This window comes from Lampetra fluviatilis, chromosome 63 (assembly GCF_964198595.1).
Source record: "Lampetra fluviatilis chromosome 63, kcLamFluv1.1, whole genome shotgun sequence".
NCBI classification, from domain to species: Eukaryota; Metazoa; Chordata; class Hyperoartia; order Petromyzontiformes; family Petromyzontidae; genus Lampetra; species Lampetra fluviatilis.
Window position 1 is genome coordinate 1,101,816 of NC_136337.1, and position 13,629 is coordinate 1,115,444.

At 59.2% G+C, this 13,629-nt stretch overlaps 1 protein-coding gene across 1 annotated transcript in view; it reads left to right on the forward strand.

Moving 5' to 3' along the window:
• The window catches only part of LOC144951639 (zinc finger homeobox protein 3-like), a 127,411-nt gene that overhangs the window by 39,553 nt on the left and 74,229 nt on the right, over positions 1–13,629 (forward strand). Inside the window, 1 exon segment of the mRNA XM_078881929.1 lies at positions 8,303–11,367. Within this exon segment, the coding sequence (XP_078738055.1) occupies positions 8,352–11,367 (3,016 nt within the window). The 5' untranslated portion in view covers positions 8,303–8,351.

The window sequence follows — 13,629 nt, forward strand, 5'->3', positions numbered from 1 at the left end:
TGACAGGTGATTGACAGGTCATTGACAGGTGATTGACAGGTCATTGATAGGTCATTGATAGGTCATTGATAGGTCACTGGATGGACAGGTCACTGGTGGGACTGGGCATTGTAAGAACAGCATTACAATTAGCCTTACTCACTCACACACCGCAATCGCTCACCCACCCATTCAGATGTGTCCCGAACTGACGAAGTCGACATTTTGCGGTGAACTAATCATCGGATGGTATCAGATGGCGTGAAGGAGGGGGGGGACGCACATGCCCTCTCCACCCACCACGCTGTCAGCACCCGCCGTGAGCCTCCAAGTCATTTAGGTTCAACCTGATTTTAATTCTCTGTCTCTCTCTGTCTCTCTGGCCAGCATCATCCAGTAACAAGGCCTCGCGGCAAGTCTCTTGAACATTTTACGACGATGTACAATTGTGTAAAGAGGAGGAAAAAACTAAATTCTGAACACCCCCTCCCCACCCCACCTCGATGTGGGACGTCGCTTCTGAGTGTGCCAGCCGCACCTCCTGGGCGCCTCTCACGAGTTTCTCTCTTTCCCTCTCTCGCTCACGGGTCTCTACGTGAGTCCACGGACGGAGACCCCCCACAGAGATCCCCACAGAGACAGACACAGAGACGCCCACAGAGACACACACGGAGACACACACAGAGACAGACACAGAGTCTCACACAGAGACCCACACGGTGACACACACGGAGACACACACAGAGACAGACACAGAGTCTCACACAGAGACACACACAGAGATACAAACAGAGACACACACAGAGACCCACACAGAGACGCACACAGTGACACACACAGAGACACACACAGAGACACCCACAGAGACCCGCACAGAGACACAGAAACAAACACAGAGACACACACAGAGACACACACACGGAGACCCACACGGAGACACCCACAGAGACACCCACAGTGACACGCACGGAGACGCGCACAGTGACACACACAGAGACCCCCACAGAGACACCCACAGAGACACCCACAGAGACACACACACAGTGACACGCACAGAGACACGCACAGAGACCCGCACAGAGACACGCACAGAGACACGCACAGAGACCCCCACAAGACAGGCCAGTGAACCCACCACTGTGCTAGGCTGCTCTCTTCAACAGAGGCGGAGGAGGAACAGCGACACGACACGAACTGTGGCCCTCTCATCGTGGCCAGCAGCTGACCTCACCATCTCGACAGGGTGCTTCAACAACAATGTTCACACTTCTGAGAATTTGCAAACAATAACCACAATAAATGTGCAGACTTCGGGCGCTGGAGACCACCTGGAGAGATCCCAGGCCACGCGTGTTGACAACGATGGCGTACAAGTGGAGACTTTTTGACTTTTTGAAGCTTATTAACATTAAAAACGAGTCCCATGTAAGTGTAAACATTTTTTTGAAGCACCCTGTATATCTGGTATATAATAGGCGACATTTATATTGATATATCAAATATAATATGTATATAGAGGGGTACGTATATTGAGTCTGTATATAAGATCTGTTGTGTGTGACTGAATATGGTGTGTATTTATACACAGCTACACACTGCGTGTGAACAGTGGGAATATTTGTGAAAAGTTATTTGTGGAGGTAGTTAAGCATGTGTGTGGGTCTCTATGTAAGTCTATGGGGTCTCTATATGAATATGTGGGTCTCTATGTGAGTCTGTGGGTCTCTATGTGAGTCTGTGGGTCTCTATGTCAGTTGATGGGGTCTCTATGTGAGTTAATGGGGTCTCTCTGAGTATGGGATCTGTATGTGAGTCTATGGCTCTATGTGAGAATATGGGTCTCTATGTGAGTCGATGGGTTTCTGTGAGTCTATGCGTCACTATTTGAGTCTATGGGTCTCTCTGTGAGTCTATGGGTCTCTATTCGAGTCTATGGGTCTCTATTCGAGTCTATGGGTCTCTCTGTGACCCTATTCGTCTCTGGTGTGAGTCAACAGAATTCATTCTAGGGTGGATTCAGAAAGCATCTGTATTGGGGACTGCACTTCCACAGAGACAGAGAGACAGTCTGTCGCAGACCAAGGAGACCCTGTCTTGAATGCGAGTGTCCGTGTGTCACGGCGACACATTCGACAGTAACAGTGCGTGACATTTGAAAGCAAACATGTACATGATAGGCGACGTGTTGAGCAGTGGGCCTTGTGCGGGAGCCTGTACGCGCAGGGGCCAGAATAGAGAGAGAGAGTGGAGATGAGTGTTTGAGACTGTGGTTGTTTGCAGCGTGGAGCCTGGTGAGAATTTACTTTAAAACAAAAATTGATGACTAGTTTTTAAAGGGGCATTGTGGGTCGTTACAATATGGATAGCAAACTTGTGTCTGTGTCTATCTGTGTGTGTGTGTGTCTGTGTGTGTGTCTGTGTGTGTGTGTGTCTGTGTGTGTCTGTGTGTGTGTGTGTGGGGGGGAGCGGTAGTGTAGCGGTTAGCGTGCTGCGCTATGAACCCGGCGATCCGAGTTCGATTCCCGCTCACGGCCACCGCCAGTCCTGGGCCCTCCCCTAGGTCGACTCAGCCTCAAGCGCGTACCTGGTGCGGTGTGTAAACATCGCCACTGGGGAAACAAAGGTGCTCGCTAACGGCACTTGCCCCAACAGTCTGTTGAGGCTATACGCGGGGATCTTTGTCTTTGTTACCATGGGTCTCTGTGTCAATATGTAGGGGGGTCACTACGTGAATCTGCGTGGCTTCGCGTGAGACCCGTACAATACATTGGTGGGGGGGGCTCTCATCGCGTCTGAATGCCAACGCATCTCGCTGGCTCTATGCACACACGGTGAGCACAACATTTGCTTTGTGAGAGAGAGAGAGGCAGTGTGTGGTGGTGGTGGTAGGGGGCACCGGAGTAGAGGAAGCTCTCGAGCCTGGACTCGAACTGGGGGGGGGGGGGGGGGCAAAGGGACTTGACAACACGGGCGGCTGGTGGGGAGGGGGGGCTGGGAGCCAGTTCCAGACTGTGGGGGCAGCAGAGGAGAAGGAGCGAACACCTCCCTCGGCCATGTTGGGCTGCCAAGGCATCCCCCCTCCCCATCTCCACTCGCACTCCGATAGCCGCGAGTTTATGTCCACTCTGTCGGCTCTCCACTCTCGCACTCTCTGTGATGATATTTGTCCGTGTGAGTCTACGGCTTTCTCTGTGATGATATTTGTCTGTGTGAGTCTCAGGGTCTCTCTGTGATGATATTTGTCCGTGTGAGTCTACGGCTCTCTGTGTGATGATTTTTGTCTGTGTGAGTCTCAGGGTCTCTCTGTGATGATATTTGTCCGTGTGAGTCTACGGCTTTCTCTGTGATGATATTTGTCTGTGTGAGTCTCAGGGTCTCTCTGGAATGATATTTGTCTGTGTGAGTCTCAGGGTCTCTCTGTGATGATATTCGTCCGTGTGAGTCTACGGCTCTCTCTGTGATGATATTTGTCTGTGTGAGTCTACGGCTCTCTGTGTGATGATTTTTGTCTGTGTGAGTCTCAGGGTCTCTCTGTGATGATATTTGTCCGTGTGAGTCTACGGCTTTCTCTGTGATGATATTTGTCTGTGTGAGTCTACGGCTCTCTGTGTGATGATTTTTGTCTGTGTGAGTCTCAGGGTCTCTCTGTGATGATATGTGTCCGTGTGAGTCTACGGCTTTTTCTGTGATGATATTTGTCTGTGTGAGTCTCAGGGTCTCTCTGGAATGATATTTGTCTGTGTGAGTCTCAGGGTCTCTCTGTGATGATATTCGTCTGCGTGAGTCTCAGGGTCTCTCTGTGATGATATTTGTCCGTGTGAGTCTACTGCTTTCTCTGTGATGATATTTGTCTGTGTGAGTCTACGGCTTTCTCTGTGATGATATTTGTCTGTGTGAGTCTCAGGGTCTCTCTGTGATGATATTTGTCTGTGTGAGTCTCAGGGTCTCTCTGTGATGATATTCGTCTGCGTCGTCGTTCTCTGGAAGAGGTGCGTGTTGGGCAGATTAACGAGCCTGAGGATCTTGGAGTCAGGAGTAAGCGGAGTGCTGCATCACCGCTGCGACGATGCCTCCTCCTCCCCTCCTCCGTCTTTGTGAATCTGCCATCGATTCCACGTTGCGCTCTCCACGCTTCTGCTCTGGGCGGTGACCGCATTCACCGCTTTCTGCGTCGTAGTCGTCGATTGTAACCGCATCTGCCGGGTTTTGCACGCGAGCCAAATGAACTGGACAAGGTTAGCGGCGGTGGTGGCGACGGTGGTGCTGGTGGGGGGCGGTGGTGGTGGGGGGTTGAGTGGCGGTGGTGGCGGTGGTGGTGGTGGGGGTCGGGTGGCGGATTTGGAGGCAGGGCGGTGATCAAAGGCTTGCTACGCTTGGGACAATTTCTGGGCTGATGACCTCTCGGTCATCTTCACTCTCTCGCTCTCTCTCTCTGACTCTCTCCCCGCGGGATTAATTGCGAACGCTCTCCCCTCTCGAGCTCCGGAGGTTGGTTGGGGGGGGGGTCCCCCCGCTGCTTTGTCTTTGACTCCCGCGCTGCCACGCGCCGATTGAGGGCTTCGCGGGCGCGATCAAAGACACCGCGCGACTCGCAATTTGCGAGCGACGGATGGGAGAGCGCGAGATACGATCCACCCCCACCCCACTCTGTCTCTCTTCCTCCACCCCCTCATCCCACCCACTCGTTCTCCGCTGGGTTTCTCCACGTTTAAAAAAAAACTAAATCTGTTTCCGTCAGCGCGCAACTTTGGCGAATGTGCTGAACCCGTTTCAATTCCATGCCTGCTGCCCCCCTCCCCTCCAGCGCCGCCGCCGCCAGATGCCTCGAGATGCCTTGTTTATTAATTTATTTACCGGTTTGATGCCCTCGGAGCCAAGCTGCTTCTCAGTGATTATTTTTTGCCGGGCGCTTTTGCGTTTTTTTTTTCATTTTTGGCTGGGGCAGGCGACAATGCGAGGGCAGGATGGCGGTCGGCCGGGCCTTGTTCGGCCCACGTTGATGAAAGCTGGCGTCGGAGTCAATTGTTATTATTTTTTGGCCCACTCTACAGAGTTTGAACGGTGTCATCAACCATCGTGTGCATGACCTCTCATCCACGTGCACTGCTTTCTGTCTCGTGGTGTAATTCCAGGCGCGTGGCTGCCCCGTGCACTCTTCCGATGTTGTTCTTTTAGTTTTAGATTTGAAGCTTTCGTGACTGCAAGGATTCAAATTCTTAGGTGACTTTACCGAAAAAACCTAAGAATATGTTATTTTAGTTTGTTTCCCCACCGCTCTTCGGCGGCACCCACGTAACCACGACGACGGTACTGGCGTAACCACGACGACGGTACTGGCGTAACCACGACGACGGTACTGGCGTAACCACGACGATGGTACTGGCGTAACCACAACGATGGTACCCGCGTAACCACGACGACGGTACCCGCGTAACCACGACGACGGTACCCGCGTAACCACGACGACGGTACCCGCGTCGAGTTCAGAGACCAGCCGCCAAACTGACCGCGAGCTTTCGCGCTCTCGCGCCGTCCACCAGGGTCAGTCGGTCGGTCAGAGAGGAGGGTGGGGGGAGGGTAGTGGGAGGGGGGAGGGTGGCGATGGCTCTCGGTCGTCTCCCCCGTGGGGGTGGGAGGGGGGGGGATGGTGGTCGGCTGGAGAGGCCGGGGTCACGGCGAGGGACAGCGGTTCCCGAAGGCCGTCGGCGCGGCTTCCCGTATGCACTCCGCCGCCTTAATGGGCCGCCCGGCCCCACGACGCCCCCCCCCCGCCCACCTCTCCCCTCCGCCACCACCCCCACCCAGCCCCCCGGCCGCAGGATCCGCCGTTGGCTGCGTGGAGCTAATTGTCCGTATTGATTGGCCATCGTCTCACGAGAAGGATTCTTGATGCTGCCGGCCGCCACGGCGGCTTTATAACGTTAGCCAGCAGTAGCAGCAGTAGTAGCAGTAGTAGCAGCAGTAGTAGCAGCAGCAGTAGCAGTAGTAGCAACAGTAGTAGCAGCAGTAGCATCAGTAGTAGCAGTAGCAGTAGTAGCAGCAGTAGCAGTAGTAACAACAGTAGTAGCAGCAGTAGCAGTAGTAGCAGCAGCAGTAGTAGCAACAGTAGTAGCAGCAGTAGCAGCAGTAGTAGCAGCAGCAGTAGTAGCAGCAGTAGCAGTAGTAGCAGTAGCAGTAGTAGCAGCAGTAGTAGTAGTAGCAGTAGTAGCAGCAGTAGCAGCAGCAGTAGCAGCAGTAGTAGCAGCAGCATCAGCAGTAGTAGCAGTAGTAGCAGCAGTAGCAGCAGCAGTAGTAGTAGCAGTAGTAGCAGCAGTAGTAGCAGTAGTAGCAGCAGCATCAGCAGTAGTAGCAGTAGTAGCAGCAGTAGTAGCAGTAGTAGCAGCAGCATCAGCAGTAGTAGCAATAGCAGCAGTAGTAGCAGTAGTAGCAGCAGTAGTAGCAGTAGTAGCAGTAGTAGCAGTAGTAGCAGCAACATCAGCAGTAGTAGCAGGAGCAGTAGTAGCAGCAATAGCAGCAGTAGCAGCAGAAGCAGCAGTAGTAGCAGTAGTAGTAGCAGTAGTAGCAGTAGTAGCAGCAGCAGCAGTCGTAGCAGTAGTAGCAGGAGCAGTCGTAGCAGCAGCGGCAGTAGTAGCGGCGGTGGCAGCGGCTGTAGCAGCAGCAGTAGCAGCAGTAGTAGTAGCTGCGGCGGCGGTAGCAATTCAGAGGTCGCCGGTTTAGATTCCATCTCCCGGCGCGCGGCCGAGGCAGCGACGGCTGCGAGTTTTCCCTTCCAGTCGCACCCCCCCCCCGGGAGCCGCCGCCGTGAACCCATCCAGCAGCGGACAAACGGGCCCACGGCGGTCGGTCGGTCGGTTGATGGGCAGGTTGCGCTGGCGCTGGCGGTGTAAGGTGCGGCTACTCGCTCCCCACCTCTTTGCGGATGCCCCTCTCGGCGGGGGGGAAAGGGTGTGGGGGGGCCTCCAGGGTTTCTTTTTTTTGGGTAATCCTTTGCAAATTTGGCGATTTCTCTTTCCAGCGTTGAGGCTTCCGTTGCCTCGTACCCACCGGATCCCCCCCCCCCCGTCTCTCGCCCCCCGCCCCTACCAACCTCCGCCGCGAAAAAGCCAAAGGACACTGTTTGGCGCTCCATGCGAAGTCTCCTTTTTTTTTCTTTCGGAAACGGATTTCGATTCCGATGAGCGAAATTCAAAGCGTTTTATCGCGCGGCCTAATACGGGCGCGCGGGAATAATACGAACGAAAATAATAATTAATCATCGCCCGCTTCTCAGCGTCGTTGTTGGTGGTTTTTTTCATTTCTTTTTCCCCGAGGGCCCTTAACGTCGGGCCTGTTCCAGGTATCGATCACCGGCGCGTGATTAGGTTCGGAATTTACTTATGAGCAAGTCCCTGATTTACGACGTCGACAATGCGGCCGGGCATGTTTATCCGCTTGGCTATCAAAACGCCGCCCGTAACGTTGTCGGGAGGCGACTTGCGCGGCGGCGATCGATGGCGCGAGAGGTGGAGAAAGGAGAAGTTATCCCTGCATCGACGCCGACCCGCTGTTATTCCGTGCAACAGATGCAGCTCTTGAAATAGTTTGAGGGCCCTCCCGATGCGTTCCGGCACCGGCGGCGTGGTTTCGCCTCGCGCCGTGACGGTTCGGCGTGACGCCCAGCCCGAGTCGATGAGTGTAGCACGTCGTCGTCGTCGTTGTCGTCATCATCGTCGACGTTATTGTAATAGTCGGCCAATTTCGTCGTCATTGTAGTCATCGTCATCGTCGTCGTCATCTTCATCGTCGTCGTCTTCATCATTGTCGTCGTCATCGTCGTCATAGAATCTTCACATTTATTCGGGGCGACGATCGCTGTCGGTCAGAGCGTCGAGGCTGTTTGGAGACATTCAGTGTCAATTCCCAGAAGGCCCGGAACAATTGAGGCCGAGGTCAGTGTCGAGGCCAGGGTCAAAGGTCGATTCTCCCGAGATGCGTGGCGGCTCTCTCTTTCGGGTTTGTACTTCGAATGTTTTGGGCCGAGCGAAGCTTCGTTGCGAGAAATGTTCTTCGGCGCACCGGGGTGAGCTTTGGTTTGACCTTGTCATGGTGGTGGAGTGGTCTGACACAGCACAAATCTACGGCCAGATCATTTATATGGTGGAATATCGCAAACAGTCAGCTGTGTCGTTACAGCGCTGCTGAATGAACTGGGGGGAGCGGAGTGGACGCTCCGTCGGCAACGGCGGCGCTGATAAAACTTCACCTCCGTTCCCTCGCGTGTAACCGCCGTCGAGCTGACCCGCCTCCCTTTCTCTCTTTCTCTCTTTCTCTCCTCCTCGTGCAGGATTCTCACCGGCGCGGAGAAATGAGACGTTCGGGGGCAGCCGAGTGCCATGGAAGATCACGCGTTGCAGGCCAGCTCCGCCGGGAAGAAGCGGAGTGACGTCGACACAGACTCGCCGCCGCCGCCGCCACCCCGAGACGATGACTCTCCGGCGAGCGCCGAGCTGCTGAGAGATTCGCGGTCTCCGGCCGTGGCCGGCGTCCCGGGCCCTGGGCCCTCCCTCGCCGTCCCCTCCCCGGCCTGGCCTCCCTCCGCTTCCTCTCCCACCGCGGCAGCCTCCTCCTCATCCTCCGCCGCCGCCGTCGTTCCGCCGCGTCCGGCTTCCGCCGCCTCCTCTGCCAAAGATATTTGCTGCAACCAATGCGCGTCGCCGCTCGAGAGTTTACAGACTTACATGGAGCACCGCTGCGCCACCGCCGCGGAGGGCGCGGCGCCGGCGCCGCCGCCGCACGCCGCCGCCGCCGCCATCATCGCCGCCGCCGCCGGTGAAGTCGCCGACGTGGAGAGCATCCCGGGCGAGATCGTGTACCGGGCCGACGGCTCCGCTTACATCGTCAAGAGCGCCGAGAGCTTGTCCGCGTTCGCCGACGACGGGCACGGCGGCGGCGGCGGCCGTAGCCCCACGCTGGCGCACGCTTTGTCCTTCGGCGTCAAACCCGGGGCGATCAGCACCTTCCACATCCAGGCGTTCCCCAACTCCTCGCTCGCGGCCGCCGCCGGAGCCGCGCTGCGAAGCTTTCGGGTCTTCGATGTCCGGGGCGAAGGGGGCGGTTGCGGCGGCGGCGGCGCGGCGGCGCCGGACGGCGTGAAGAGCGAGGACGAGAGCGCGGAGGGGCCAGCGGAGGACGGGCGTCCGGACGACGGCGACGACGGCGAGGCCAGCGGGGCCGGCGACGTCGACGGCGCGCTGTTCGGGGGCAGGAAGCCCATCCTGATGTGCTTCCTGTGCAAGCTGTCGTTCGGCTGCGCCCGCACGTTCGCGGCACACGCCACGCGCGACCACCGCCTCTCGCTGCTCGCCGAGGAGCGGAGGCTGCTGGGACGGAGCGGCGCCTCCGCCATCGTGCAGGGCGTGGGCCGCGACCGCAGGGAGCCGCTCGTCAGCTTCCTGGAGCCGAGCGGCGCGCCCGGCGCCCGGCGGCAAGGGCGCCGGCGGCAGCGGCTCGCGAGCGCGGACGCCTCCGTGAAACCAAATTTTTACGGCGTTTTTAGCGGCATTAGAGTAGATGGCGGCGCCGAGGCGCTGCGGGCCGGGCCAAAGATTAAGGGGCTGCAGTCGACTGCTTCTCCCGTGAACCCTTGGGGTCAGAGCGCCCCGTTGAACCTTGGGGGTTTGCCCAGTGCTTTGCTGAAATCCCCAAATACCTCAACGTACCCCGGCCGGCCCAGCGCCGGCGCGGGGCAGCTTGCCAAATGCAGCGGCGACGTCCTGGACGTCCACGGCGTGCGAATCAAGTCCGAGCCTGCGGACTTGGAGGACGAGAGGTCCGACGACGAACTCTATACCAATGAATTTGACGACGACGACGACGACGCGGAGATGATGACGATGGCGACGGCGGCGGCGGCGGAGGAGATGGAGGAGGAGATGGAGGTGGGCGGATTCGGAGGCTCTCAGGTCGGCGTTGGCGACGGCGCTTGCAGAAGAAACGAACTCTCCAGTCTTACAAACCAAAGCATTTCTCAGCTTTCCTTTCTGCCTCATTTGCTCAACCCCTCCCCAACGGAGGCACCCTGCAGCTCCTTCCAAACGCTGCCCGACGGCGACGCGGCCCTCGGCGCCAGGGACCCGGCGCCGGCGTTCGCGGCGACCGTCGAATCGGCCGCAGCCGGAACGGCGCGGCCGTCGGACGCCGACGCGGGCGACGCCAAGCGCGACCTCGCGCTGCCGAGGCTCTCGCTAGGACAGCAGCAGCAGCATCCCAACGCCGGCGGGGCGTCGGCCAGGGACGGCCGCGGCGGCGGCACGCCGGCGAGCGAGGGCGGCTCGCCGCGGCGCGAGGTGGCGGTGAGCCCATCGGCGCTGTCATTCGGCGGTCACGTCATGCTGCTGCAGTCGCGCAACTCCTGCAAGACGCTCAAGTGCCCCAAGTGCAACTGGCACTACAAGTACCAGCAGACGCTGGACGCCCACATGAAGGAGAAGCACCCCGAGTCGGGCAGCGCCTGCGACTTCTGCACGTCGGGGCAGCAGCACCCGCGGCTGGCGCGCGGCGAGAGCTACACGTGCGGCTACAAGCCCTTCCGCTGCGACGTCTGCAACTACTCCACCACCACCAAGGGCAACCTGAGCATCCACATGCAGTCCGACAAGCACCTCAACAACGTGCAGTGCCTGCAGAACGGGGGCGGCGGGGGCGGCGGGGGCGGAGGCGGGGCGGGCGCCATCGCGGACGCCGTGGCCGCGTACGGGCAGCACCACCTCCCCGCCAGCCTGGGCGGCGTGAGCGGCGTCGCGGCGGCCGCGGCGGCCGCGGCCGCGGCGGTGGCGGCGGCGGCCGCGGCGGCCGCGGCGTCGCCGCAGAAAGCGCGGCCCCAGCACCTGCAGCAGCAGCAGCAGCAGCAGAGTCAACAGAGTCAACAGCAGAACCAGCAGCAGAAAAAGCCGATGTGGCGCTGCGACGTGTGCGACTACGAGACGAACGTGGCGCGCAACCTGCGCATCCACATGACGAGCGAGAAGCACGCACACAACATGCTGCTCCTGCAGCAGCAGCAGCAGCAGCAGCAGGGCGGCGCCAAGCAGCGGGTGGGGCCGCACCACCATCACCACCACCATCACCACCACCAGCAGCAGCACCACCACCTGCAGCAGCAGCTGCAGCAGCAGCAGCAGCAGCAACAGCAGCACCTGCACCACCTGGAGATGCCCGGCGTGATTTCCGGCGTCGTGCCGGGAGAGGCGGAGATCTACCAGTACTACCTGGCGGCCGCGATGCAGGCGGCCGCGGCGGCGGCGGCGGCGGCGGGCGCGGGGATGAAGCTGGAGGGGCTGGCCGGGGCCCACCAGCACCACCTGCAGCTCGAGCAGCAGCCGCCGGCGCTGGCGCCGCCCGGTGCCCTCGGTGAGTTTTTGTCGCTTCTTGTCTTTCCTCCCCCTCGTTCTCCTTCCCCCTCCCACTGGCACGCGGGACGCCGGAGCAGCGCCGAGGCTGTGCCGGGCCGGCCGGGGGCAGGAGCCGTTTACGTCTCCACCGAAGCCGGATTCAGATACGGTCAGAAGTAGACGCCTTGCGAGAGACGCGTGGCCCCCGTCAATTGTGGGGCACTCGCGATAACGTTTGGCGAGATGCGACGCGCCACCGCCGATACGGACACCCGCCGTTCGCCGCGACGTCACCACGTCGCCCGTGCCAGGCCAGGTGTCGCGTTGAGGCTACCGCGCGAAGTGCCGGAGGCTCGCCGACAGGAGAAGAGGTCTCGGGACAGACCCCGGTCGAGGTTGGCACTACCTGCCGGGCAGGAGACGCTACGCCACTCAACCACGTGGCTGAGCCGCCCAACCGCGCGGCTCAAGAAAGTAGTCCGTCGTTGAGGTGCGGGGGGGGGCGTGGTGTTAGAGGCTTTGGAGGAAGAGAGAGGGCCTCTCCTTACAAAGCCCTGCCCCGTTGGGCAACACGCTGTTGGCATGGGCCAGCGTTACCTCTCGCTCCTACAGCGCAAGCGGCAGCAGCTGCGTTGAAGTATAAATGTAGAAAGTTGATAAATAACCCCCCCCCACCCACCCCGCTGGGCAGCACGTGTTTGTGAGCGCACGGCACGAGACGGAGACGATTTTGCTCCGAGTAAACCCCGGCGTGATCCGACGCTTGAAGACGACTGGCACCGCCAAATTTAAACACATCTGGACCGCGATTACGATTTAACTTTTTTGGGTCAAAATGAAATCGTCCAAATGTTATATACATATACACACGAACACACACACGCGCACATTTGTTTAAAATAAAACGGTGCCAGGGTGTAGTGGTGAAGGGGAGCGCAAGGTTTAAGGAACGTCAGGGCCCATTGTAAGCTCGATGTTATTTTTGATTGGTGGTACCCTGACATCGAAATCATCCCTCACCAACCCCCCCGCCAGCCTGCCCCCAACCACGAGTGAATGAATCATCACGATTCTAGGTGACGATTCGAGGTCACGAATCGATCTTCGTGGAATGTTTACCTCCTCTCTTGTCACGTTTAGCTCCCGATTCTGTCTCGCCCCCCCCCGCCGATCCGGTTGCGTTCGCCCGCGGTGGATATTGGTCGCCCTTGGGGCTCGCGACGTCTGTCCGCGGGGGAGGGGGGAGGGGGGAGGGGCAATCGGTTCCAGATCGGCTCGTTGGTACCCGACGGATTCCGCCCATCGCACTTCCCCCTCCCTCTCCCCCTCTCCTCCCTCCTCCCCTCCCTCCCTCCCTCCCCTCCCTCCTCCCCTCCCTCCTCTCCCTCCCCCCCTCTTCCCCTCCCTCCCCCCCTCTTCCCCTCCCTCCCACCTCTTCCGCTCCCTCCCCTCCCCCCCTTCTTCCCCTCTCTCCTCCCCTCCCTCCTATCCCTCCCCCCCTCTTCCCCTCCCTCCCCCCTTGCTCCCCCACTCCCTCCCTCCCCCCTCTTCTGCTCCCTCCCCTCCCTCCCCTCTTCCCCTCCCTCCTCCCCTCCCTCCTCTCCCTTCCCCCCCCTCTTCCCCTCCCTCCCCTCTCGCTCCCCCACTCCCTCCCTCTCCCCCTCCCTCTCCCCCTCCCCTCCCTCCCTCCCTCTTCCCCTCCCTCCCCCCTCGCTCCCCCACTCCTCCACTCCCTCCCCCTCCCCTCCCTCCCCCTCCTGTCCCACTCCCCCCCTCCCTCCCCCTTGCTCCCCCACTCCTCCACTCCCTCCCCCTCCCCTCCCTCCCCCTCCCTGCCCCACTCCCCCACTCCATCCCCTCCCTCCCCTTCCCTGCCCCACTCCCCCACTCCCTCCCACCTTTCCTCACCTCCGATTGTAGCTTTGTTCATCCGCCTCCCGCATGTCACTTGCGACCGATTCGCCGCCGCGACAATCGGTTTCCACGGAGGGATCCGCGGTTGGAACGTTGAAGACGACGCACCGATGCCCTCGCAGGGGGGGGGGGGGGGCAATTCCTCGGCGGGGAATAAAAGAAGGGTGGGGTGGGTGGGGGAAGGGGGGGGGGGCTACGACTTAAATAAATTAATATATTGAACGCGGAATTATGAATCAAACTGAGGAAAATTGCCTGGCTGAAATTAAAATGCCGGTGTATATATATGTACAAACTATCCACCCAACGTACACGCACACACATGCTCAGGTATGCGCGTACGAACGGCACTTTATCCACGTATGCG